General features: G+C 37.6%; 1 protein-coding gene across 2 annotated transcripts in view; it reads right to left on the bottom strand.

Moving 5' to 3' along the window:
• The window catches only part of CAMSAP1 (calmodulin regulated spectrin associated protein 1), a 75,015-nt gene extending 54,692 nt beyond the window's left edge, over nt 1-20,323 (bottom strand). For both annotated transcript variants that reach the window (XM_069108382.1, XM_069108383.1), the window contains exons 1-2: nt 20,090-20,323; nt 18,989-19,151 (exon numbers count right to left, since the gene is read on the bottom strand). In XM_069108382.1, coding sequence (XP_068964483.1) covers nt 18,989-19,151 — 163 coding nt within the window. In that variant the 5' untranslated portion in view covers nt 20,090-20,323. The remainder of the gene's footprint in view (nt 1-18,988; nt 19,152-20,089) is intronic.
• Between the last annotated feature and the right edge of the window lie 3,076 nt (nt 20,324-23,399).

Below are 23,399 nucleotides of genomic sequence, written 5' to 3'. Positions count from 1 at the left end.
GCTACCCTGGCCACCAGTTATGGCAATGACTGTACTTTCACTCATATCCCCCGGTCCTAGTAAAGGAGTTGTAATACTCCTTGCTTTCCCCACTGCTATTTCCAAGTTCTTCCTCTACCACCATCACTCAGTAACCTTTCCTGTTTAGGTTCATTCAATTTATGTTTATCACCCAATCAAGATTCTGGCAGCTATTATCTACTGAGCTTAAAGATATTCCACCCCCGCCCCTTCCTTTTTTAATGAGTTCAGAGAGTGGCTCACAAGTCTCTCTCCTCCTCAATTCCTGCCCTATACTAAGAGACTTCAACATACATATAAATATTCCCTCAAACACCCTAACCTCACAGTTCTTCAAGTTACTCAATTTTCATGACCTAGTGTACCCTCCACCCCATGTCAGCTAAAGAGAGATGTATGGTCATACTCTTGACTTTTCCATCACCCACAAGTTCTCCACTTCCAATTTCACAAACTCTGAAATTCCTTTTATCTGATCATAATTCGTTGTTATTACAGATACCCTCTGGTTTGAAATCCCTAAACCTGTTCTTGGTCCTCACCATGACCTCCAATTCTTCCAATTCTCAATTCTTTCCCAAACTACCCCCATCGCTCTAACTATAATCTCTTCCTTTCCCCATCTTTGATCCTTTGGTAAACCAGTTTGATTCTACTCTATTTTCTTCTCTCAAGTACCTTGCCCTCTTCTGTTATCAAAAATCATGCCCTGTCAAGCATCAGCCGTGGATTACTCCTACCATCCACAAGTAGGTAGCACAGTGGATTGAGTGCTGGGCCTTGAGGCAGAAGACCCAAATTCAAATTCAGGCTCAGATACTCATTAGCTGTTTGACCCTGAGCAAGTCATTTAACATCTATCTGCTTCAATCTCATTTGTAAAATAGGGATAATAACAACACCTACCTCACATGGTTTATAAGAGGATCAAATGGAGTAATATGTGTAAAGTGCTTGGCACAGTTCCTGGTACATAAAAAGCACTTAATAACTGCTTGTTCTCTTTCCCTCCACCCCCCAATGCATGTGCTACTAAACAAAACTGAAGAAAAATAGCCAAACCACGATGCCTGTGTCCACTCCAAATCTGTTACACATACTCTCAACTAGGCTCCCACTGCTGCAAGGCAATCCTTTTACATCTTCTTAATCTATTCACTCTCAACTCACCACAGTGACTTTTCCAAAGCTTTTTATCCCTCCTCAAATTTCCTGTGGCTCAGCTTCACCTCAACCCTCTCAACTAAGAATTTTGTCTCATATTTCACTGAAAAAGTTGCGACCATTCCAAAAGAGCTCCCTGTTTTCTCTAGTTCCTTATTTCACATCACTCAGATACCTTCTGTAACTCTCTCCTCCTTTACCCATTTCACATGAAAGGGTAAGTCCTTCTTGCTAAAGCAAACCCTCTACAAGCACAAGTGATCCCAATCCATCTCTCAAAAGATCTTTACTTGATACATCCATCCCAGTTAGCTACCCTTCTGTATCACTCCCTTTTGTGACAACTCCTTGAGAAAGCCATCTATAATCAGTGCCACTTCCTTTTCCTCTTACTCTCTTTCAAATTTTTCAGTCTGGCTTTTCACCTCATCATTCAATTGAAATTGCTCATTCCAAAATTATCAATCCTCATATTCTTGACCTCTTGTAAAGCCAAGCACAAGAAGCTCTCCTGAGGACTGCTGCTGTGAATGGCTTCAAGACTCTGATCACATAGTATAGTGAACTCTCTATTTATTCAGCAGTAAACTAAAGCACAGAAACCAAAGTACAATATTCACAGCAATATAACATAACAACTTACTACTAAAGTGGTCACATATTCTGTAAACAAAGATATCATTCAGTAAGTCACAATCTGAGTCAATCAATATAAAGTACCCATCTAAAGTCTTCTTTCATCCTGATTGGAGACTTGCTTTCAATCATCCTTAACTCAAATCATCCTTAAGGAGTACAAAGTACAAAGGTTTCCCACCCCTAGGTCTCATTGTCTTAATCTCTCAGTCAGCACTAAGTACCCAAGTAAAGGTCCTTTCATCTTGACTCAAGGCTGACTTCCAAACTCCATGACTTCTCTTCCATGCTTCTAGCTCTTGCCTAAATTCACCCAACTGTTACCTGGATTCTCAGGTAGGCAGCTCCCAAGTCCTGGTCCAGCTCCACACATCAAGCTTAGCAGAGTTACAACAATGTTCACACACACTGCCGGCACTATCATCAATTCACTTTCTGCCTGTGAAATCAACACAGACCAACAGACATAGGTTCTCTGTCTGAGAAATCAACACAGATCATCAGTAAAGCAGCCCAGGACCTCTGAAAACATCAGTAAAACCCTCCTTCAGGACTTCTGTAAACAGATAAGAATAAAGTCCTCTTTCAGGGCTTCTGAACCAGCAGTAAGGTCCCAGGGCTTCTGTAACAGCAGCAACATCCTCTATCAGCAGATAGGTCTGACAAAGTAACATCAACACAGACAGACAACAGGCAAGCACCACTGCCATTCTTCTTTCCAGTTCTGCTTGGTCCCTCTTGTGCTCCTGCTTTTATATGGCAAGCTCCTCCCACTGTGGGCTTCACAGGTTCCGTTTCTAGTTTTCTAAGAAAGCCTTGATATAATCACAGGTGAGGCTCAAAGACACCTGCAGAACTGAAACAAGAAGCTAAGTGTTCCTTTGCTTGCCATTACACCTCTCTATAGCCTCTGACACTAAAAGACACCTCTTCTCCTTGATACTGTCTTCTCTCTAGATTTTCATAACACTGCTCTCTCCTTATTCTCTACTTACTTATCTATCTGACCGCTCCCTATTTCCTTTGTTGGATTTTCTGAATATCCCCACAAGCTCAATCCTAGACCCTCATCTCTTCTCCTTTTCTACTATTTTGGTGGGTCTACTTATCAGTTCCCGTGGATCCAGTTGTCATTTTTATGCTTACAAGTCTCAGATCTGTTTATCCATTTCTGACCTGCTATCTCACACCTCCAGTTATCTACTGGACACCTCAACCTGAATATCCCATATGTATCATGAACTCTACATATCCAAAACTGAATTTGTTATCTTGCCACCCCTCAAGCCTTCATTTCCTATAAGTGTCAAGAACATCATCTCTATTCTCTAATTACCAAGGCTTGAAACATTAAGTATTGTCTTCCACTCCTCACTCTTCATCACCCCTCCATAGCAAATCAGCTACCAAGTCTAGTCTATTCTACCTTCACAACATTTCTTATATAAGTTCCCTTCTCTCCTTTGACACTGCCACCAACCTGGTGCAGGCATCATCCCATCACATGCCTGTACTATTCCAACACTTTCTTCCTTCAAGTTTCTCCCCACTCCAGTCCATCCTCCACTCAGCTGTCAAAGTGATCGTCTTAAAGTACAGATCTGGCCATGTCACAAAAAATCATACCCATTCAATCAACTCTATTAACTCCCTATCACCTCCAGGATCAAATATAAAATTCTCTGACATTTAAAGACCTTCATATCCTAACCCCTCAATACCTTTCTAGTCTTCTTTCACCTTATTCCTCTCCACATATTCTGTAATCCTACAACACACTCTACAAGCACAAGTGATCCCAATCCATCTATCAAAAGATTTTTACTTGATCCATCCATCCCAGCTAGCTATCCTTCTGTATATATACATATACATATGTATATGTGTATGTATGTATGCACATATAATCACATATATGATGTATATGTTTACATATACACACATACATACATACATACAAACCACTCCATCCCAAAATCTACTTAAAACAGACACTTGCCACTGACAGAGGAGAACAAATGTACTTTCTAACTACAAGGGTTAAAGTCCAAAAGTTCTAAGTCTGCTCTCAAGGACTGTGTGCTCTCACAGCTGGTTGCATGGAATAAAGCAAAAGGTAATGCGTATCCCCAATAAGGCTTCTAGCATGGACCAGAGTTCAGCCTGAGCAATAGCTGAATAGATCTTTCCCAATGCAAGTAATCTCTCTTTGTAGTCTGAATTCACATACCTTGGTTGGCACAGATTCATAATCAACTAGTTATTAAATGTACTAGAGATAGATCTTATAGTTGACAGTGATTATACTATTTAATATAGGATCAATATTGAACACAAAATACTGGTTTTGAAAATCTGAATAATTTTATGCATATATTAATTGCATTAAACAGATATGTGATTTTATCTGTTGGTAAGATGACAATGACCCCTGACCTACTGAATCTCAAAAGGATTCTTGGAAGCTCAAATGATCTCATATACATAAAACCACTACAAAAAGTATAATATACTTTATATATATTTTATATTTATATATATGTATATACATATATATAAATATACCTCCTTCTGTAGTAGCAAAGAATTGGAAACTGAGGAGATACCTATCAATTGAACAAGTTGTGGTATATGATTGTGGGATAGAACACCGTTACAATATACATGATGAAGGGGATGGTTTCAGAAAAACCTGGGAAGACTGATATGAACTGATGCAAAGTGAAGTGAGCAAAACCAGGAGAACACTGACAGTAACAGCAATATTGTAACTATAGTCAATTGTGAAAGACTTAGCTATTCTTTTCAATTCAATGATCCAAGACAATTTCCAGAGGACTCATCTTGAAAACTGCTATCTACTTCCAGAGAAAGACCTGATGAACTGAGTGAATTTTTTTCTTAATTTTTTTGCTTTTTTCCTGCAACAAGGCTAATGTGTAAATATGTTTTGCATGACTTCATATATATAATGGTATCATATTTCTTGCCTTCTTAATATGGGTGGGGGCAGATAAATTGGGACTGAAAAGTTTTTTTAAATTGCTACCAAAAAAATTGATCAACAAATGGTTTTGTTTATTTTTTTTTTTAAGTATAAGCATCATTAATAGTGGTGGTTATATCAGCAAGTATCCTAGTATTCCCAGGATGGCTGGTCACACAGGTTCTTTGATCTGCTTTTCTAAAGGAAAGCAACTCAAAAGGGGTTAACAATCTCACTTTAATCAAACACACACATACATACACACACACACAACTGTGAGTATACGTGTGTATATATATCATTCACTTAGTTCAGGGTTAAAAGTCAGCACCCTGAACTTCAGAAAGTACAAACAGAAATTACAAGCACACAAAAAATACAAACTGAGAAAATAACACAATTCAGCAGACTGACTGGACTTCTGAGTTGTCTGACCAATACACACATACAGTATTAGTTACCAGAGAAGCACCAACATCTGGGTTTTCAAAGCCAAGAGCCTCAACGACTAATCCAGAGTCTCATCTGGCCAAATCACAAAACTCTTCCCAAAAGTGAGCCCCAAAGCAAAACCTCACCTGAGAGAGTATACATAGCCTTCTCCAGCATCAGAAGACATCACAACCTTTGTGACCCACTGCCTAATTACAAAGTAACAAAAGGTGGGCCTTCCTGAAAAACAAGCTGGCCCCTAAGCAAGTTTCTCTTTTGCTGGGCCCTAAGTTAGGCCCATTAAGGCGCAGGGAAGATCTTCAAATTCCCTTACCTTTACAGTGATGATAATAGTCTTTGCTGTCCATACATTTAAATACCTCTATTGAATATCAACTTCATAATAAAAGTTTATGACTAATCTGCCTTTTCCAAACATCCTTTGAACTGCAAATATAACTTTGAAATCAAAATTAAACACCAGCATCAAACCAGAAATTCATTATCTAAGTTCCTTCCTGCAGCTAAACCTTAGCATTATTCCAAATTATAATCAAGATTCCTTAGTCTATGACACTTGACAATTTTAGGTTATGTAATATTATAACTAACAAGGCCCAACCAATATTCCCACTATTAAGAAAACTTGAAAAAGTTCAAAAAGGACCTATCAACTGCCTAATTTCCACACTATATAACATATACTTCTATAGTAGTACTGCAAAATAGTAACATAAAAAGTGGATCATTCTAAGCATTCATAACTGTACATACAATGAAAAGTACAGTTATTTTAAGTCAGTATGTTATCATTTAAGAAAGAGTAAAATACAGTCTAAATAAATTTAAAGTCTGAAATTATGAAGAAATGTAATTTTTAAAAAACACATTATTAAGGAGCGGCCAGGTAGCACAGCGAGTAAGAGCACCGGCCCCAGTGTCCAGATGACCTGGGATCGAATCCAGGCTCAGACACTTAGCACCCAACACAGACACACCTGGCTGTGTAACCTTGAGCAAGTTACTTAACCCCAATTGCTTAGGGGCAGCCAGGTGGCTCAGGGAGTAAGAGCACTGGCTCCAGTGTCAGAATGACCTGGATCAAATCCGGCCTCAGATACTCAGCACCACATCCAGAAATAACCTTGAGCAAGTTACTTAACCTTGAGCAAGTTACTTAACCCCGATTGCTTTAAAAAAAAAAATTATTCCAAGCATTTTAACAGCATTATCAAGTATTTACCACAAGCCTTGAAGTAATTAAAAATCATTCAATATATTAATTCTAACTAAATATACTAACAAGTTTAAAAACAGTTTCAAATAGAATATTCCCATACAATCAAATTTAAAACTATTCGCTTTATGAAAGGTTTTCTGAATATACTTCAGAACAACTTTCAGAATGACCACAAATTTAAAATATTTTATTATATATACATACAAACATATTTTATGATTTGGATGTGCAATGATCTAAGTTATTCTTCATCTAGTTGTCTTCTAATCATTCTCACACAAATACTAACTTAATTCTCACTAAAGCACAACTTAACTAATACTCATTTAATTCAAAAGAACTTTTTCATTTTTAAGATGATGCTTATTAAATAAATCTCTAGTTAGTGGCATATCAGACATCCTAATAAAGGGAAGTAAAAAACTCAAAACAGTCCTATCTTTTGGCAGAGGTGGGAGACAAACGAAACAAGCAAGCTATATATGACCTTTAGCAAGTCTCTTGTTCTATATGAACCTCAGTTAGAGTCCATCAATAAAATAAGGGGGCTGGACTATAATATCTGTAGAATTTCTTCCAATTACAATGTTATAAATTCCTCTAACAGTGCTGTTTTTTTCACAGCTTTTTCCCTTCCTCTATTTTTAGTCTTATAGATTCTCTAAAGCATTCAATTTTCCCCACAAAATAAGTAGTTATGAGGTAGAGAATAGCAACCACATGTACATATGGACATTTGTAAATTGGGAACTATTTGTTAACTGATTCAACCTATTTTTCTCTGATCTCAATTCAGAGATGAAAAATTCTCAGATGTCACATGTCCTACAGTACCTTATGTTAATACAACTCTTACCCCAAGAAGTGAGAAGAACATATCTACAAAAGTATGTCGTTTTTCTTATTCATGCTCATTCACATTTTAATATGGTGACAACAAGATGTCTAAAGAAACAGAAATCAACACTTAATGTAGCCAACAGTGGAGATCTTCCTAAAGGAACCTTGGTTTTCTCAGCTATTGTGCATATATGTATATGTATGTATGTATGTGTGTGTGTGTATATATATATATATATATATGTATGTGTGTGTATGTATATCTGCTCCAGCTCCACAAAGAGGAAGATAGAGCCATTAAAGCAGGACAGGGGAGAAGAGAAGCAACTTCCTACCACAATACTCTGTATGACCCCGAAAATTCTCTAATGTGCTCTGCTTCCTTTTTGGGTCTTTTCAAAGAATTCTTTAAGAACCTATTACATAATCAGTGACTATAATTTGGATCTCAACCTGCAATGGGGAATCAATGCACTTATAGTAAGAGATTTCTTTTCTTTATTCCTTTTGATTTTCTTCTCCTAGAATATGAATACCATGTCTGGTTCCCATCCCCCAAAAAATTAGCAGTCAAAAGCTATGAACAGATGTTAAAAGAATAATTACAAACTATAAATCACCATCTGAAAATGTCTCAAATCCCTAATTGTAAATGAAATGCAACGAAACACAACTCTGAGGTTTTACCTTAACCCTGTAAACTGGAAAAGAAAAAAAAAACACATAAAAGTCTATATTCAAAAGAGCTACAGGAAGACACATAGTACCAACATATTAATAGTCATATGAACAAATCCAACTATTCTTGATGACAATCTGAAACCATACAAGAAAAGTAACAATTATCTATATACTTTGGACACAGCAAATACACAATTGGGCATATATTTCAATAAAATCCAAAAAGAAAAAGACATAAACGGGGCGGCTATGTGGCACAGTGAATAGAGCACCCGTCCTGGAGTCAGGAGGACCTGAGTTCAGGTCTGGCCTCAGACACTTAACACAAAAACTAGCCATGTGACCTTGGGCAAGTCACTTAACCCCAATTGACCTCCAAAAAGAAAAAAAAAAGAAACAAAATCCATTATGTACCAAAATATCCATACCAATGCTCTTTGCAAAAGACTACAGATGGCTCCACAAAGACATGCAGGAGAAAGTCAAAGAATGGTCAAAATAGATCAGGCAGGCTTTGAAAGCCATACCCCCCCAAAGATTTTATACTTTCATTGTCATACATGTAACTCAGAATTACAACATGTCAAAGCTAGGAGAGATCCACATATGTAACTTAAGAGTTACAGAATATCAAAACTAGGAGAGACCTCACAGAAGCCACCTTGCTTTATCACAAAACCAAATCAATGTGTAACACAGCATAGAATTTTCTACCATTAAAAAATAAGGTTTTCTAAAAAGTAGTATAAAGAAGTATCTACCTTTATACCACAAGCAGTCACCTACTAGTTCTAGTTCTGTCTTTGGATCTGGTTCACCAGAGTAAAGATTCCTTCTAAGTGCTGGGTTAGATTAGATAGCTGCTAAGGCAAGGTCCCTACCAAGTCTCAAATTTCAAGATTGTGTGAACTTCATATTCTCTGAGCTCTAACTCTAACCCTAATTATGCTGTGTGTGAGATAAAATTTTTACTCATTCTCTTAATGATCCCCTAACTAGCACACCTTCAGAGTCATCTCTTAGCACATGTATGTATATGCATGTGTATAACCTTTTTGTGTCATAGACTGCTCTGGCAGCATGGTAAAAGCAATGAATACCTTCTCAGAATACTGTTTTAGTCTAAAATAGAACACATATGATTACAAAAAGAATCAATTGTAATTAAATAGAATATAGACTTCACAAATATCATCTCATTTGATCCTCACAAGAACCCTGAAAGGTAGGTGTTATTATCCCCATTTTACAGATGAGGAAACTGAAGCAAAAAGTAACTTTCCCAAAGTCACACAGCAAGTAAGCATTTGAAGTTCAATTTGAACTCATTTTCCTGATTTCAGGTGGCAGAGATATCCTGAAATCCAAGATAAAAATCCCTGTACGAAAAGCTGATTTTTTTTTTTCAAAATCACCCCAACAACCAGCTGCAGAGGCAGGCCCAGAAGAAGCCTGATCAACTCTGGGGGCAAGTCGTCCCACCAACCACAAGGGTCACTACCAGGCCTATAACCAAAGGACTGGGACTAGAAAGAGCACTGTAAGAACCAAATGCAGGGGCCCCTGTCCGGGACAACAAATACTCCTGGGACTACAAGTTCATAGCCCAGAAATTTTTTTTAAAAGCCCCTATCAGGACCACCAAAGACCAGGATGGCAGAGTGAACTCCATATGCTCCAACCCTGCCCCTGACAACATAGTAATTCTTGCCCCAGGGCAAAACCCTCTACAGTAAAGGCTTGGGATCCCTAGAGGAAGGGCGTGGCTAGGACCCTGCCTCAAAATGGGTAGAAAGCAGACTACAAAGACTCTGGAGTCCTACTATCCTCAAAGGGAGAAACCAACCTCAGAGGGAGACAATGTGGACTCCACACCCAAAGCTGAAACTTCAACAGGGAATGGGTCCCAAGCACAGAAGGCTCTCCTAGATGAGATCAAAAGGAACTTTGAAAACAAAATGAGAGGGATAGAAGACAAAATGAATAATTCTTTCAAAACCAAAATTGCAGAATTAGAAAAACATCATAATGAAGAAAACATCTCCCTAAAAAGAAAAGTGTATGATATGGAAAAGGAGCTCCAAAAACTAACCAAGGAAAATGATTTGCTAAAAACCGGAATCAACCAAATTGAAACAAATAACTCTATGAGGAACCAAGAATTAGTCAAACAAAACAAGAATGAAAAATTAGAAAAAGAGTTAAGTACCTCAATGGGAAAATAACTGACCTGGAAAACAGATCCAGGAGAGATAATCTGAGAATTATAGGCCGACCAGAAAATCATGATGAAAAAATGAGCCTGGACAACATTCTCCAAGAGCTCGTTAAGGAAAACTGCCCTGAGATACTAGAACCTGAGGGTAAAATAGAAATCGAGAGAATCCACCTGCTGAAAGAGATCCCAAAAGACTGAAAAGTCCTCTACATGTTGTGGCCAAACTCCAGAGCTACCAGGTAAAAGAGAAAATACTTCAAGTGGCCAGAAAGAAACAATTCAAATATCAAGGGTCCCCAGTGAGGTTACAACCAAGGATCACCTACCCATTGAGACTAAGCATATTCTTCCAGGCAAAGAGATGGTCATTCAATGATATAACAGAGTTCCAGACCTTCCTAATGAAAAAGCCAGAGCTCAATGGAAAATTCAACCTCCAATTACAAGAGTGACATAGAAAGGTAAACAAGGAAAACACACACACACACACACTCACACAAACACACCCTGCTATTTAATAAGAGCAAACTGTTTATAGACAAGTAGAGGGTATTGAGTATAAAATGCACAAAATGACGATTTAAAAAAATCTTATTAAGGGCTACATAGGGAATGCAATGGAAGAAGAGGAATGAATAAAGTGGAAAAGGGTAAATTATGCCACACAAAGAGGCATAAAAACAATATAGCAGAGGAAAAGAAGGGAGGGAGATGAGAATCATATGAGCTTTTTACTCACTGTTTCTGGTGCAAGGAGGGAATAACAACCAGTTAAGCATAGGACTCTATGGAGAAGAAACGCAAAAAGTATCATTTTAGAGGAAAAGGGGGGAGGGAGAGGAGCTTCGCATGAGATTTGTTCCTGTCACTCTTGGTGCAAAGAAGAAATAACATATTTCATTAAGTATAAAAATATCCTACAGTCAGTAGGAGGGGGAAAGGGCTCCGAAAGGGGGGGGGGGGTTTGGAGGGAGGGAAGAAGTAAGGGGAAAGGGGAGGGAAAGGGAGGGAGGGCTGATAAGGGAACACTGAGGGAGGCAGTGGTCAAAAGGAAAATTATTAAGGGGAAAAGGGAGAAAAATATGAGCATTAACAGGGGACGGAATAGGATGGAGGGAAAGAAACAGGTAACAATCATAACTATAAATGTGAATGGAATGAACTCTCCCATAAAACGGAGATGGATAGCAGAATGGATAAGAAATCATAATCCTACAATATGCTGTTTACAAGAAACACATCTGAAACAGAGGGTTATACACAGGGTAAAGGTATAAGGCTGGAGTAAAATATATCATGCCTCAGCTAAAGTAAAAAAAAGCAGGAGTATCAATCCTTATCTCAGATAAAGCAAAAATAAAAATTGATCTAATTAAAAGAGATAAGGAAGGAAACTATATCCTGTTAAAAGGCACCATCGAGAATGAAGCAACATCATTACTTAACACATATGAACCAAGTGGTATAGCATCCAAATTCCTAGAGGAGAAGGCAAAGGAATTAGAGGAAGAAATAGATAGCAAAACTATACTAGTGGGAGATCTTAATCTCCCCCTCTCTGAACTTGATAAATCCAACCTCAAAATAAACAAGAAAGAAGTTAAGGAGGTGAACAGAATTTCAGAGAGGATAGGTATGATAGATCTCTGGAGAAAACTGAATGGGGATAAAAAGGAATATAGTTTCTTCTCAGTGGTTCATGGCACATACTCAAAAACTGACCACATTCTAGGGCATAAAAACCTCACAATTCTATGTAGTAAGGCAGAAATATTAAATGCATCCTTCTTAGATCATGATGCAATAAAAATTATATGCAATAAAGGGACATGGAAAGACAGAATAAAAACTAACTGGAGATTAAACAATTTAATCCTAAAGAATGAGTGGGCCAAACAAGAAATTATAGAAACAATCAGTAATTTCATTCAAGAGAATGATAATGAGACAACATACCAAAATTTGTGGGATGCATTAAAGGCAGTTTTTAGGGGAAGTTTTATATCCCTGAGTGCATATATGACTGAATTAGAGAAAAGGGAGATCAACAAATTAGGCATGCAATTGAAAAACCTAGAAAAAGAACAAATTCAAAATCCCCAATTAAATACTAAATTAGAAATACTGAAAACCAAAGGAGAGATTAACAAAACTGAAATTAAGAAAACTACTGAATTAATAAATAAAACTAAGAGCTGGTTTTATGAAAAAAACAATAAAATTAATAGACCCTTAGTCAATATGATAAAAAAAAAGGAAGAAAACCAAATTATGAGTATCAAAAATGAAAAGGGTGAATATACTTCCAATGAAGAGGAAATCAAAACAATAATCAGGAATTATTTTTTCCCAATTGTATGCACATAAATTTGACAATCTTATGGAAATGGATGAATATTTACAAAAATACAAGTTGCCCAGATTAACTGAAGAGGAAGTAAATTACTTAAATAACCCCATCTCAGAAAATGAAATTGAACAAGCCATCAGTCAGCTCCCTAGGAAAAAATCTCCAGGGACAGATTAATTTACTAGTGAATTCTATCAAACATTTAAAGAACATTTGATTACAATACTCTACAAACTATTTGGGAAAATTAGTGAAGGAGTCCTAATTCTTTTTATGACACAAATATGGTACTAATACCTAAATCAGGAAGAGATAAAACAGAGAAAGAAAATTATAGACCAATCTCCCTCATGCAAAAATTCTAAATAAAATACTAGCAAAAAGACTACAGCAACTTATCTCAAGAATAATACACTTTGATCAGGTAGGATTTATTTCAGGAATGCAAGGATAGTTTAATATTAGGAAAACCATCAGTATAATTGATCATATCAACACTAAAACTAGCAGAAAGCACATAATCATCTCAATAGATGCAGAAAAGGCTTTTGACAAAATACAACATCCATTCCTATTAAAAACATTACAAAGTATAGGAATAAATGGAGCCTTCCTTAAAATAATAGGTAGCATCTATTTAAAGCAATCAGCAAGTATTATATGTAATGGGGAGAAGCTAGACGCATTTCCCATAAGATCGGGGTGAAACAAGGGTGTCCACTATCACCCCTCTTATTCAATCTTGTACTAGAAATGTTAGCAGTAGCAATTAGAGAAGAAAAAGAAATCAAAGGATTCAAATTAGGCAAAGAAGAGACCAAGCTATCACTCTTTGCAGATAATATGATGATATACTTAGAGAATCCTGCAGAATCAAGTAAAAAACTACTTGAGACAATAAATAAATTTGGCAAAGTTGCAGGATATAAAAGAAACCCACATAAATCCTTGGCATTCCTATATATTTCCAATGAAATTCAACAGCAAGAGATAGAAAGAAAAATCCCATTTAAAATTACTGTAGACATTATAAAATATTTGGGAATCTACCTGCCAAAACAAATCCAGGACCTATATGATCACAACTACAAAACACTTTTCACAAAAATAAAGTCAGTCAAAATTAGTCAATAACTAATTGGAAAAATATCAATTGCTCATGGCTGGTTTGAGCTAATATAATAAAAATGACAATTTTAACTAAATTAAATTAAATATTGACCAAAAAACTACTTTATAGAGCTAGAAAAAAATAGTAGCAAAATTCATTTGGAAGAATAAACGGTCCAGAGTATCAAGGGAATTAATGAAAAGTAATGCTATGGAAGGTGGACTAGCTATAGCAGATTTCAATCTGTATTATAAATATAAAGCAGCAGTCATCAAAACTACTTGGTATTGGCTGAGGAATAGAGGAGTGGATCAATGGAATAGATTAGGCCCACGAGATTCAGAAGTCAAAGACTATATACTATTGTTTGATAAACCCCAAGACCCTAGTTTTTGGGTAAGAACTCACTATCTGACAAAAACTGCTGGGAAAACTGGAATATAGTATGGCAGAAACTGGGCAAAGACCATTATCTAACACCATATACCAAAATCAAGTCTAAATGGGTGCATGATCTAGGTATAAAGGTTGATACTGTAAGCAGTCTCGGGGAAAACAAGGAATAGTTTACCTGTCAGATTTGTGGAGAGGGAAAGACTTTATGACTAATCAAGAGTTAAAGAACATTATAAAATGTAAAATGGATAATTTTGACTACATGAAATCGAAAAGCTTCTGTACAAACAAAGCCAATGTAACCAAGATTAAGAGGGAGTTGGGAAATTGGGAAAGAATTTTTATGATCTATGTCTCTGATAAAGGACTCATTTCTAAAATATACAGAGAACTGAGTCAAATCTACAAGAATACAAGACATTCCCCAATTGATAAATGGTCAAAAGATATGAACAGGAAAGTTTTCAGAGAAAGAAATGAAAGAAATGCTCTAAATCACTACTGATTAGAGAAATGCACATCAAAAAAACTCTGAGGTACCACATCTCACCAGTCAGACTGGCTAAGATGACAAAACAGGAAAATGACAAATGCTAGAGAGGATGTGGGCAAATTAGAACACTAATGCATTGCTGGTGGAGTTGTGAACTGATCCAACCTTTCTGGTGAGCAATCTGGAATTATGCCCCAAGGGCTAGAAATAATTTCATACCCTTTGACCCAGCAATACCACTCCTAGGGTTATATCCCAAAGAGATCATAGAAGTGGGAGGAAGACCCATATGTACAAAAATATTTATAGCAGCTCTTTTTGTGGTGGCAAAGAATTGGAAATTAAGGGGGTGCCCATCAATTGGGGAATGGCTGAACAAGTTGTGGTATATGCATGTTATGGAATACTATTGTGCTATAAGAAACTAGGAGCAGACAGTCTTCATATTTACCTGGAGAGGCTTAAAAGAACTGATGCTGAGTGAGAAGAGTAGAATGAAGAGAATTTTGTACACAATTACAGACACAACGTATGTGTGATGACCAACTTTGATAGACTGAACTCTTCTCAGCAATGCAGTGATATAAGTCAATCCCAAAAGACTCATGATGGAGAGAAATGTGTAGAACCAGAGAAAAAACTAGAAAGAACTGAGTTTATATCCAGATTGAAGCAAACTACCTGATCTTTTTCCTTTTCTTGTTTGGTTTTATGTCCTCTTTACCATTTTTCATTCCATCTGATACAATCCGTCTTTATAACCTGACTAATGTATAATGTGAAAGTATTTACAGATCCTATACTTGACTGTATGCTGCCATGGGGGGGAGGGAAGGGAGGGGGACAAAATGTGAAACTCAAGGAATTGTGGAATTGAATCTTGAAAACTAAAAGTAAACAAACAAATTAATAAAAAAAATTTTTAAATTTAAAAATTAAAAATCACCCCAACAGGGATGAAATGCCAGAGAAAAATGTCAAGTTCTATAACCTTAAGCAAATTATTTAACCTCACTGGGTCTTGTTCCCTCATGCGTAAAATGAGGTAAATGGACAGGCTTTAATTCTAAGATTCTACACTAATTTTCAAATTTGGGGAAAAAAAAAGGAACTTGTTTATCTATTAAGTCTGAAAATACAGAAAATATAATGCTACTGAAATGAGTAGTACAAAATTTAAATCAGAAGATCAAAGTCCATCAAAATAAATTATATTTTAAGTTATTCCTTTGCGTCCACCCTATAAATGTCAATGTTTTCTGGTTTTCAGGTTTTAGTAATTCCTAAAGGAAGTTTTCAATACCTCCAATGTTACCTTTAAATAGAGTTATCCCAAAAGTCTTGGTGCAGTTTTACATTATCAAAGCTTAAACTGAACTAAGACTTTTGGGACACCCTATTAGGTACACAGCATAAAGTAATGATCAAAAAAACTTAGAAGACTTAACAAAAGGAAAAAGAGTGAAAAAAATTCAGAAAAAACACAAAAGTAAAAACAAATAAAGCAACAAGATCTACTGCTCTTAGCTATGGCATTAACAGTGAACAAAAACTAGATGAAATGTTTCTGTAAAACCATATGCTAGAGAGGCTAATCCAAGGCATTAGAAATGGCAGAGTTCCATTGTAGTCCTAACTATTTACTACAAATGACAGATGCACTGGTTAGCAGAATGGTACACAGGAATGATGACAACACAAGAGGTTTGAAAAAAAGAATGCCTCAAGTCTTCCCATAAAATTTCAATATACTTTCAACTAAACAGCAAATAAGACAGTTTAAAGAATATCGTTTGATTTCATTTCTCTACTGCATAATTTTCTAATAACATATTTAGGTAACCTTTGTTATATACATATAAAACAGTATCAACAAAAGCCCTTAAAATTAAAAAAGTCCCAATTCAAAGATCCAAATCTAAGTGGTGTAGAGAACTTTTAAAAAGGCTAAGGATTATTTTCAAAGACTACCAAAAAAAAAAAACCTTTTAAACAAAATCTACAAGATGCTATGAAAGGCTTCCTCCAATCATTCAAACAAATGAACTCTAAACTTGTCAGCAATGTGTAATCTCATATGCCAAGATAAGCTGTAAAATAATATGCAAATATAATATAATTCATACTGGACCCTAAAATTGTTTTTTTCATCAGTTTGAATTAGCCTCCCCCCAATTTATAAAACTGTAAAAAAAAAAAATTCAATTTTACCAACTCCTCCCAAATAAAAGTATTGTTGAGTTTAAGTCTATCTGTTGAAAAAGATTTCTCAACAAGAACAAATGAATGAAAAAACAATGTGCCAAGTCCTAGAAATAAGTCTACTGCCAAATGATATCAATCTCATACTACAAGAAATAAGGCAATTCAATCTAAGCCTGTAAGACAAGTCTCCATGCTCCTTCAATTATATAGCTCAGATTTCTATTTTCATTCACTCATTCATTCAAGAAATATTTAAGTACTGATAATTAAATACTGAATGCATCCAATCCCTTCATTTTATAATCAAATGCAAATATCTACCTTTTAGTAAATTTAAAATATATCAGCTTTAAGAATGTCTTATTAAATAGGTTAGCAAGTATTTAAGTGATCTGATAATGGAAATAAAATTATGCAAATTAACCCAAGAAATATATAAAAGTGATTGTGCATATTATTCACTACTGAAATGTTGACTAGTTCTTATGTTAAGTGCTAACACTAAATGAAAACTAAAATTAAAATTCACTTTGTAGAAGGAATTGGGAGAAAAATGGGTGGAAGAGGTTTTTCAAACAAGTATTTAAGTTTGCAGAGTTCTCAGTTAAGTACTAAAAGGTATTAGGTCACAAAGATAGTGTGTAAGGGAAACCCATCATTTTCCTCAACTCTAATCTAATAAATTGAGTCACTTGCAGTAGCTATAAAACAAACAGTATTTTAAAACAGCAAATAATGAAGGCATTTTGAAACAAAATAGGGCATATATGTATTTAATCCCTACAACTTACAAAACATGTTTGTCCTCATGACTAATAACTGTAGCTATTATACAAGATCTCAACTCCAACTGCTGAAATATTGTCACATACAGAATGCCAGTTCATCAAGTTTTCAAAACTAGATTACACTTTTTTAAAGGAAATTCCACCCTTATAGTCTTAGTATTAAAGAGGGGATATTTTTACTAAAGCAAAAATATTTTCAAAAAAAAAACCTAAAGAAGCCTGAAATTGAGTCATAAAATTCTGTAGGAGGGAGGGGAAGAAGTCTATTGATTTGTGTTTTTTTTTAGAAATCTTTTTTAACAGATGAACTTAAATTCAACAATGTTATGTTTGGGAAAGGTAGTTGGTGTCCTACAATTTCTTAAGTATGGGGAACTCCCAGTGTATAAATTTCCTCCATCTCTACAGATAACTCTTCTATAACTTACAGTCTTGAGTTGCCTAAAGCACTGATAAATTAAATGACATGTTCATGATCATACAGCTCCGTGTACTGAAGACAGGACTTGAACCCAGACCTAACTACAAGTCCCATCCTCTATCCATTTGCCTTTGTGAATAAGTATGCTAGATTAACACAGTTTGAATTGAATTTAAGAATAATTTGCTCAGCCAAATTCTAAGAACATTAAGTCAATACTGATCTATTAAGGGTCTAGCAAAGTGGACTTCAAATTACAAAGCTGCCTTGTTTCCCAAGATAATAATTAAGGTTTTATCATTGTGATGAAGTATTTTAAGATATAACCTCTAGTTATGGAATTACAGATTTTAGTATAAACAAAAGGTTCTAACTCTAAATTTTTAGAATTTAACAAATCTTAAAAAAGCTGTGTAATTCCCTTTACAGATGCCTGTAACTAGATGAACTGTCAATGCTATATATTTACTAAATGGTATAAATCTCCAAATACTGAATGTTCCCTTCCTTTTGTATTACAGGATGAAGCAAATAAATTTGCTACTTATCAATGAAAAGATGCAATGGTATTTTTTAAATAATTATTCAATGATTCAGAAAACCCAGTCTTCAAATTTCAGGGCTTCATATTCTGCCAAACTAAAGGTATCAGTACTCAACTGTCAAAATCTTTAGACAAAGAATAATGTTTAAGACTAACAGGGGCAGTAAGGACTCAAAGCTAGCAGGTGATTGACAGGCTCTTTATGGGACCATTCATGTTCAAGTAAACAGATTTTGCTATGTTTCTAAGTACATATGATTCACTGACAACAGATGAGCATCTAAGCTAGATGCTGATAAGTTTCTCCTCCTTCCCTGTCTTTATTTTGCATGGGATGTGAGAAAAGATAATGATAGTGATATTGTAAGGTATTACCAGATTCCATATTATTTTTTAAAATAGGATAATGATCAGGGACCATAGCAAGAAAAAAGACAAGGAATTTTTGGAAAATAATTATACCTATTCCATAGGCTTTAGCACAGATCCATTGTAGATTAGCAGCTATTTTCGCCCTGGCTGAATCATAGAGCTCAGAAGGGACAATTTCAACTGCACTGTCTGTCAGGGCCTCCATTTTTCTCCTGGTGCTATCCCCACCAGCAGAAACATCAACATCCACCATCTAAAAAACAAAAAGAGATAAGAGGTTTAATAAAGACTGGGAAATCAAATTTGGCAGCAGGCACCCCCACCCTAAAAAAAAAAATCTATCCGCTCTAACGTTCCATTCAAATACACTAGGTTCATTGCCAAAGGCCATGCTAAAATCCCAATTTTTGCCTAAACTGTCATTATCGTACAATTTAAAAAAATGCTTGAGGATGAGATTAAAAAGGAAAAAAAATATGTATCGTCTGGGAGTGGGAGCCTAAAATAACACAAACCCGGTACTGAATACCGGCATCTTGAAATTCTGCAGTACAGCCACCTTGCATTCCCATTGTATCAACCGTGCTTTTTTAGCAGGAATCATCTCCATTGTAAAAGGCACAGACACAAGGAAATCTATCACGGATAAAGGTGGGAGGAGGAGCCGTGGAGGAGAGACAAACGCACACACAAAAAGGACTCGAGAGTGGCTCTCTTTACCTGCCACTTTCCCATTAATGAACAAACCACTGCCTTCTGCATCCCAATCAAATACACATCTTGGGGTGGGGGGGCCCTCACGGTGGGGACCGGCCCCCTGTGGCGCGCCAGGATCGGGACCCGGGGAGCACGAAGGTAGTGATGGACTCGCCCCCGCCCCAGCACGACTAGAGGGGCGGGGGCTCCCGTGGGCAAGGGGCCGCCGGCTCCCCTCAGGCTGGGCAGACGGCAGGAAGCCTCCCCGCCCCTGGCCGCTGCTCTTCACGCCCGCCCCGCCGCCGAGGCCTACCTAGCAACCCGTGCCGCCAGAGCCGAAGCACCCTGGGGCGGGCGCGGCTGGGGAAGAGAAAACGACGCGGTCCGATGGGGGCGCTAGGGGAGCCCGGGCCGGGCCGGGAGCGGGGAAGGGCCGAGCCGGGGCGGGGGTGGGGGTCTCTGAGGGGCCCTCCCTGCGGAACCCTCCCCACAAACCTTTCACAGTCGCCGTCTTCGCCGCCTTTGCTGCTTCATCCTGAGGCCGCCGCCGAGAGCTGAGGCCGGGGAGAGGCGGGCGGAGAATGGACTGCCGACGGGGCCCGGTCTTTTCGGGTAAATGGGAGGACCGGGTGCGGGAAGGCGCGCGCCGAAAGCACGGGGCAGGGAACGCGCGACTGGGGCGCTCGCGCACGCGGCTCGCGAGCAGCCGCTCCGGGCCGCCCCCAACGGTTCCACCGAGAATGGGAAAGCGTTTGGGCAGTTGCGCAGGCGCCGTGCGGACCGCGCAAGAGCTCTCCAACCGTCGTCGTCCTCTCCCTCATCCCCCCTCCCTTTTCCTTTCTGCAGGTGCCTAAGCGAGCCAAGCTCCTTTAGCAGAGCCTTTACCCTTCAGACGGCTTGGCAAAAGAAGCCCCAGAGATTAATATGTCTCAAGGGCAGGGATGTAGGAGCCAGCCTTGGAAAAGAAATTATTTTGAGGGACAGAGAAGGGAGATGCTCAGCATCTCTTCAGAAGGGCTTGCCACCCCTATCCCTTTGTCTTTTAAGCAGTCTACCCCAGAAGGACTGAGCTTTTGACCTCACCCATCCAATGGTTTCACAGAATCAGAATATCTCATTTGGAAGGGATCTCAGCAGCCATCTGGTTCAAAGTATACTTGAAGGGGAAAAAAAATCCCTTCTACCACATACCTGACAAGAATGAGAACTTCCAAGGTCTTCAGGTGGTAGCCCACTACCTCCTGAGACAGACTAATTCCATTTTGCGGTGGCTCTAGTGGTTAGCAAGTTTTTTGTTATACCAAACACAGCCTCTTTTATAAAATCTGAGACGTGGATAGAATTTACAAATTATCTAGCCTCTCATTTTACAGATATGAAAACTGAGAGCTCTAGAAGGGAAGTCATTTTCCTGTAAGAAAGCTAGGATTCAAACCCAGACTGGAATCCAAATCCAGTTACTTCCCCATTACACTCACAACTACCTTCTTTCTGTAGATCATAGGATTGTAGATTTAGAGATGGCAGGGGCCTTTTCTCACATTTAGTCCAACCTCATTTCATAGATGAGGAGTTAGAGACAGTGAAGTTAAATGATCTGGTACACTGTCCTGCCTTTTTAAGATCCCTTCCAATTCTAAATTGGCTCAGCAGAACCTAGATCTTGATGAAATGACAGCAGCAGTCTATGCTCAGAAATTTACCCATTGACCAGTGAAATGTTCCTTGCTCCATAAACATTTTTTAAATCAATTAAATGCTTATTAATTGCTTCCCGTCTAAAATGTTCTAGGCTGGGTTCTGCAGAGAACACAAAGATATCTTGGGCCAGTACGTGCTCCTTATCATGGAACTTAGAGCACAGAACAGAGGATATATACCATAAGTGAAGAAAATAAATGCAAGGAATACCTGATAACATTAGTTCTTCACAGTTTAGAAAGCATTTTCCAGAACTGGAAATTGATGGAATGCCAAACAACTGGGGAATGAGTAAGTTGTGGTATATGAATGTACTATTTTGCTATAAGAAATTATAAGCAGGCAGATTTCAGAAAAATCTGAAAAGACTTTCATGAACTGATGCTGAGTGAAATGAGCAGAACTAAGAGAACACTGTACAACAGTAACAGGAATATTATGCAATGATCAATTGTGATAGACTTAATTGTTCTTAGCAATGCAATGATCCAAGACAATTCCAAAAGACTCATGGTGGAAAATGCTGTCCACATCCAGAGAAAGAACTATGAAGTCTGAATGCAGATTGAAGTTTTTTCTTGCACTTTTTCTTATTTCGTTTTGGTTTTTTGTTTGGTTTTTTTGTGGATTTTCCCTTTTGTTCCGATTCTTCTTTAACAACATGACTAATGTGGAAATATGTTTAATATGATTGTACAAATGATGCAGCCTTTATCAGACTACTTGCTGTCTTGGAGAGGAGGGATGGGAGGGAAAAAGGGAGAAAAAAATCTGGAACTCAAAATCTTATTTAAAAATGAATGCTGGAAACTATCTTTACATGTAATCGGAAAAAATAAAATGCTATCTACAAGAAACAAAAGAAAAAAAGCATTTTTCTCACAAAAACCCTGTGAGTTAGGCAACACATCATATGGAGGACTCACTCCAAATTCAGGATATCTTGTAGGAGAATGCCACATCTGGGGAGTGAGTTCAGGCAGTATTGACTTAGCCAGAGCATGACTAGAACACCCTTAGGCCACCCCCACCCAAGTCCACCTAGTATTCACAGGACACTGGAATTTCCTGAAGACTCTAATCCTCCATTCTAAGGTTCACAAATTCCAGTCCTTTTGATCCCCTTATCTCTGTATTCCAAAGGCATCATAAAATGTTAAAAATTATTTTCCTCAGTTCTGTCTACTACTATCTTTGGTCCCATCCACCTTAGCCCTATCCAACCAAAACCCCTTGCCTCTGTTCTTCGGTTTTATTGTTCCCTCTGGAACATCTGATTTATTGTAAACAAACTCTTCCAGACCCTAGTTTTTTTCCCCTAGTTCTCTTCAGGCTCACAGAAAGCTTACTCTTAAGAATATACCATAACACTGACACCCTTCTCCATTACAAGAGCTAGTTTTTTTCTTTCAGGCCCCCAGACTCACTGAGCCATCAAGAGAAATCTGACTACTAGATTCTCACTATCATTTCCTAATCTTCTCTCTGCTGTAATCACTTTGCAAAATCTCCTCCTTTGAGGATCACTCCATCTGCCTATATCACTGCTTTCCATATACATTGCACTCATTAATAGGTTTGGTTTCCCGGAGGATGACTACCCCAGATTCAAAACACTCTGTGGTCTGCACTCATAAAACTATATAGCTCCAGAGAATCCATCCATGTGTTTACCTTTTAGTAGATAGCCAACAGGTCATGATTAGCTTAGAGCACCAACACTTACTGGAGTAGCAAAGTAAGAGTATTTATATTAGAGCCTTCCCTTCTCCCCTCCCCCCCCATCCTCCCCCCGAAAAAAACTAGGGCACTAGAACCGTAGACATCTTAAACTCAACATATCCAAAACTGAACTCATTATGTTTCCCCCTAAACACTCCCCTTCTCCAAACTTTTTCATTACTGTTGTGGATAACACCATCCCCCAAGTCCCTCACACTTGAAATCTAGATGTCATCCTCCATGCCTCACTATCTCTCACCCCACATATCCAATATATTGCCAAGGCCTGTCAATTTCACCTTTGCAACATCTCTCTCAAATATGCCCCCTTCTCTACACTGTGTCACCACTCTAATACAGGCCCTCATCACCTCACACCTAG

The sequence above is a fragment of the Petaurus breviceps genome, unplaced genomic scaffold, assembly GCF_028583685.1.
Source record: "Petaurus breviceps papuanus isolate PSGF00001 unplaced genomic scaffold, PetGlider_PUasm1.0 90383, whole genome shotgun sequence".
Taxonomy (NCBI): Eukaryota; Metazoa; Chordata; class Mammalia; order Diprotodontia; family Petauridae; genus Petaurus; species Petaurus breviceps.
This window is presented reverse-complemented; position numbering and strand designations above follow the sequence as displayed.